This window comes from Octopus bimaculoides, chromosome 8, assembly GCF_001194135.2.
Source record: "Octopus bimaculoides isolate UCB-OBI-ISO-001 chromosome 8, ASM119413v2, whole genome shotgun sequence".
NCBI classification, from domain to species: Eukaryota; Metazoa; Mollusca; class Cephalopoda; order Octopoda; family Octopodidae; genus Octopus; species Octopus bimaculoides.
The window spans coordinates 28,063,566-28,069,363 of NC_068988.1; the positions used below are offsets into that span (position 1 = coordinate 28,063,566).

Below are 5,798 nucleotides of genomic sequence, written 5' to 3' on the forward strand. Positions count from 1 at the left end.
CGATGAATATATTTCCAGTATTATGAACGAGTACGATTCGTGAAGCTGAACCAATATTTACATGTGAGAGACACTAGCAGTACCCGAGTACGTGGAGAACTTTCAGACAAAAATTATGCAATAGAATTGATTAAGAACCCTTTCTTTAATTATGTTCAAAATATCACATTAATATGTTGATAAATAAAAAAGTTACAGGTGTTTAATGAGACTAGTCTAAATTCATGATTATTTTAGAATTTAATTGAAACTCATGAGGGGTGTATTTTGGTCAGAAATATAGTAACGAAAGGGTTAAATTTAATTGGAATTAACTTGAGTTTTGACAATCACTAAATTTCTTCTCAGAATGCAAAATTGACAAAGTTATATTTTTATTTTTCAGATTATCCAAATCAATCACCTTCCTTTTTTGATTACACTTGTTGCTTCTATAAATGCCAACACAGGTAGGTACCATCCACAATATATAAGTTTTATTTCACTGATTAGTTAACAATTTTGGTTACATGGAGTGAATTGCTTGTGTGAGCTCCTAAGCTTTGACTACAAATTTTTTTATACCATTATTCATGTAATTCAATTATCTTCTCTCCTGCTTAAATTTTAAAAGAAAATACTGTTTAAACTAATCTCTGAAAACCACTAATACATGTAACTTTGTTTATCACTCATTCATTCATCACCAATCAAGGATGGGACAACATGATACACTCAGTTGTGAACCATGTTACAGTTTGCTCTTTAACAACACAGGTTGGTGATCACGGATTCTACTTGTACCACAAAAATGCATCTCAGCAACCACCTACGGTGCTCAGCTACCCAGAATGCACTGTCCATTGCTTGTGTTTACGTGACTGCTGTGTGACTGCATCTTTTTTTATACAGATTTACATACTCATACCCATCAACATAGGACGAGTGAACAAAAAAAATACAAAGGCACCTGATCCTAACAAATAATGCAGACAAGTATATTCTCTACAGGAAAGGTAGAGATGGTCAAGAAAATACATAATGGTGGAAGCTTCACTGCTGTGGGCCATGGGTTTGGTGTCAATGAATCGTTCGTTCCATTTATAAAATGCATGGGGATGATTCACTTAACATTTTAACCAAACCTCCCCTTGATAAAACAATCATAGATGTAGTAAAGATTATTTGCCAACATAACATGGCAGTCCTGGTTTAGGATGAATGTTGCTGTAATTACAGCAACATTCGTCCTAAACCAGGACTGCCATGTTATGTTGGCAAATAATCTTTATTCCAAAGTACTGTTGCTGAATATCTCTCGTGAAAGTTAAAAATAGTAATTTTGTAATGATGGATGTATTAAAGCAACTTTTGATTGAGTGTAGATACTAGAGAGAATGCTTCTGATGGAAATTCCATAGATAAGATAATTTTTATTTCTACATAAATTACGTCATCATCATCATCTTATAATGTCCATTGTCCATGCTGGCATGGGTTGGACGGTTTGACCAGGACTGGAAGTTGAGGGGCTACGTCAGCCTCCATTCTGATTTGGCATGGTTTCTATGGCTAGATGCCCTTTCCTTCATCATTGATGTTTCTGCCTCTACTTTAACAAACCTGTTTGTAAAGAATATATACTGTATTGTTCTGTAATAGTCAAAATAGGGATGAATGTAAATTTTTGAGGCAGTCGGTTTAATAATTGTGTTTTTATCTTGTAGTAAACAATGTGTTAGATTAAAATAATCCAACAATAAGTATCTCAATATTTCTTTATTTTCCCCCAATCTAGGTGGAGCACATACTTACATATACAATGGGCTTCTTTCAGTTTCTGTCTATCAAATCCAATCACAAGGCTTTTGTTAGATGACACATGTCCAAGTTGTGATGCAGTAGGACTGAACCCAAGACAGTAAAGTTGAGAAGCAAGCTTCTTAACCAGCCATGCCTGTGCCTTTATGTTGTAAAATTATTGGTTCCTGACAAAAGGTTGTCTTGCTGCTTCTAGATAAATCCTCAGCAACACACACGTCATGTGACCGGTTGCAAGACTCAGTCTATAGACGATCACTAAGGGTGTAATAACCTGTAAAAGGAATCTGTAACTTGATAGTTTGTGACTAGTTATGAGGGGATTCATTCAAAGAGTTTTGTAGATTGTCATATCTTTTAAGGCTGTAAATAACTTGTGGCGAGTAAAGGTGTTTCTTCCGACAAAACCAATTCAAGATTTGGTAGTGCTATTTTCATTTTATTCTACTTTTCAAAATAGAATCTAAGTGAATACTGTCAAAATGAAACTCTGAAAAGCTAAGTTACCATTTTCTTAAATAAAAAATAAATGTTTGCATGGCATAGTCCATTGTTGGATAGGTTCATTTCTTGAATAACTATAAATTCCATTCTGCTAATAAGGGATTCACCAGTTTGATCTGAATCATGGCACATCAACAGAAACAAATTTTTGAAAAGGACTGTTGCAGTTCAGACGAATGCTGTTGCTTCACTTAGGAGTTTAGCATCAAACATTTTTTTTATTCGCGAATGATCTCACTACAATCTTTTGAGAGAGAGAGAGAGAGACTATTTTTTTGCAAAATCAAAAATCATTCTACTTTACCTCAGGTAAACTGAAGAATGTAGAATTTAATCGTCACTCTTTTTATAACAACATATAGCAGCATTTGTATCTGAGGTTAATTTTATGTTACATTTAAGGTTCAGTTCTGATCCGGCACCCGTACCAGTGGAGTGCTAACAGCACCATCCGAGCGGGCTCGCTTCCGTGCCAGTGGCACGTACAAAGCTCCATTTGAGCGCAATCATTTCCAGCTTCACCTTACTGGCACTCGTGCTGGTGGCATATGAACAAAACATTGGACTGACTCCTGTGCAGGTGGCACGTAAAAAACACCATTTGAGCGTGGTTGTTGCCAGTACCGCCAAACTGGCCCTCATGCCAGTGGCATGTAAAAAGCACCCACTACACTCTCGGAGTGGTTGGCGTTAGGAAGAGCATCCAGCTGTAGAAACTCTGCCAGATCAGATTGAAGCCTGATGTAGCCATCTGGTTCACCAGTCCCCAGTCAAATCGTCCAACCCATGCTAGCATGGAAAGCAGACGTTAAACAAAGATGATGAAGGATTATTGTTAATGTGGATGGCATTAAACTTTCACTGATATTGTTTGATGTTGTAACCATTGATATTAAATATTTCATTTACTGTATTTACTTGTGTATAAGTCACATCCTAAATTTTTTCAGTTAAAATCAAATATAAAATAGTGTAACAAACATACAAGTAAATACAGTATATTTTGTAATATCAAATGTACTGAAGATTTTATAACTTAGTGAATTTTATTTTTTATTTGTTGTAGGAATGCTTTTAAATGTCCCAAACGAAATGCAAGAAATTCTGAAAGATTTAGATGCTGTTTTAACTCTGGTTTGATGTGCAACTTGCTGGACCTCAACTGACATGACCTCTTGTTATATCAGTCCATCTTCTCTGTGTGCCACAAATCGGACAATACACATAACAAACTGTGATAAAATATCAGAGAAGAGATTTGGAACTGTCATTGATAGGAAAATATTCTATTGGCTGATTTTTGTTGGCTTTAAGTTTGATTCTTTTCATATCTAATATTGTAAATAAAATTGTGCTACATGAACGTCACAGTGTCAACCAAGTACTTAGACGGTTGCTCCTTCTCTAACAGCTCCCTTCTGGCTCCTTTTTTTTGTTAGCTGTTATTACCAATTTTTTTTTTCTGTTTTAACAGATCTATCACATAAGATGTATATCACCAGTGAGATTAAGGACAAAATGATGTCAGCTAGATGAAGAAACAGAACCATCAAGTAACACTTCTGTTCTATATTTCTTTTTATTTAGACTGATGTAGAAAAACAACTTTCCATCCAAGTTTTCATGGCTAACAATGTCAAAAGTGAAATCTAATGATTTAGTTTTAACAAAGCTTGTTTACTCGTTTTAAAAAAACTGTTCATTAGATTTATTATCTTAGTAATAACCAACTAGCAGCATAAAACACTTGTAACAGTGTTTTATTTTTTATCAAATGAATCTTGGTAAATTATCTTTTACATGAAATTGTCACCATTTTCATCCAGATGCATTTTATGCTGCAAAATACCATGGAGACAATCTTCCAGAGTTCATCAACTGTTTTCATTTGTTGGGCTATTTTAGAAACCCAGTGAAGTTCTAATGTGTCCATGGTTTAGACTATGATGCTCCAACTGCTGTTGATATTGTATACTTTGTAATATGTCTATATTTGGTTTCATTGTTGTATTTCCTTTATATTAAATTATTCATCTGTTACATCAATGAGGGTATTTACCCCTAAAACTCCTGACTTTCTATATTTTTCTTATGCCAACTCCTCACATTAATATATTCAGCTTTGGGTAATTGATTGCTGTGTTTCAGCTCTTACATTCTATATAAGAGATTAAAAGTTATTTTTTAATTAAGGTTGTTATTTTCTGTGATAGACTATTTCAGCTGATGTGATTTGTCTACATTTTTGTTCCTTATAGCAGACACTACCGGAATGAGAAATGTTTGCTTCCAATGACCAAATGAAAATTATTTACAGTATGTAAATTCCTTTTCATTAAAAACTATTTTTTATTCAAGCCCACAGAATGAGAGTAGTTAGATGTTGATTGGAGTAGCAGGGTTCCTATTTTAGTTCTAAATTTCTAGTCGCAGAGTGGTATGTTTGAAAAAAAAAAAAAAAAGCCACGTTTCTGAAGCAATTGCTTCTCCATTTGGTTATTTTATAAATCCACACAGAGTTATGTGACTTACTTTAGTGAAAATACTTAAATTTCTGTTCATAAATGCAGAATAGGTTTCAAGCAAATTTTGGTGGTATTTTTAAAGATAATAGAAAAATAATTGTTCATTATCAATTCCAATCAGCTTTGCTTGAAAAAAAGAAGTATGACCTAGAAGTAGTTGAGCAAATGCTCTGAATTGATCCAAAGATGCCATGTGGCTGTTAGAACTTACCTATCTACAAGTTCCAGTGTGGAAAAACAAAAAACTAGTTCAACATCAATGTTAGGCTGGGTTGTTTACTCAGATTAGGATTCATCATTCCATCAGTGTTTTAATCATAGTCATTTTAAATGTTCAAAGCTTAAACTGTTGAAATTTATAAAGGTACAATGGTCATCATCATTTAATGTCCGTTGTCCATTCAGGTATAGGTTGGATGGTTTGACCAGGACTGGAAGACTCCAGTCTGATTTGGCATTGTTTCTACAGCTGGATGCTCTTTCTAACACCAACCACTTCTGAGAGTGTAATGAGTGCTTTTGGGTGCCATTTGCATGACACCAGTATCTGCCACAACTGCAATTTCACTTGGTTTGATGGGTTTTCTTATCAAGCATGACATAATACCAAAAGTCTTGATCATTGCCCAATAATTGAAAGGAGCTTTTCATATGCCACCAGCATAAATTACTTTGCTTTTGTGAGGGCCAATGCTCGAAAAGTCCTTCTTACGTGCCAGTTATGTGACACCAGCATCAGCCACGTCTACAATTTCATTTGGCTTGATGGGTCTTAAGCACAGCATATTGCCAAAGGTCTTGGTCACTAGTCATTACCTCTGTGAGGCCCAAAGTTTGAAGTTCATGCTTCCCTACCTTGTCCCATGACTTCCTGGGTCTATCTCTATCACAGGTTCCCTCCACAGAGATCAGCACTTCATTACACAGCTGTCCTTGTCCATCACATGACCATACCAGCACATTTGTCTC

The 5,798-nt window shown here is 35.1% G+C and overlaps 1 protein-coding gene across 1 annotated transcript in view; it reads left to right on the forward strand.

Annotated features, from left to right (window-relative positions):
- Positions 1 to 3,667, forward strand: part of LOC106875484 (ragulator complex protein LAMTOR3-B) — a 12,656-nt gene extending 8,989 nt beyond the window's left edge. Inside the window, exons 5-6 of the mRNA XM_014923651.2 lie at positions 386 to 449; positions 3,371 to 3,667. Of these exons, the coding sequence (XP_014779137.1) occupies positions 386 to 449; positions 3,371 to 3,444 (138 nt within the window). The 3' untranslated portion in view covers positions 3,445 to 3,667. The remainder of the gene's footprint in view (positions 1 to 385; positions 450 to 3,370) is intronic.
- Positions 3,668 to 5,798: the final 2,131 nt, after the last annotated feature.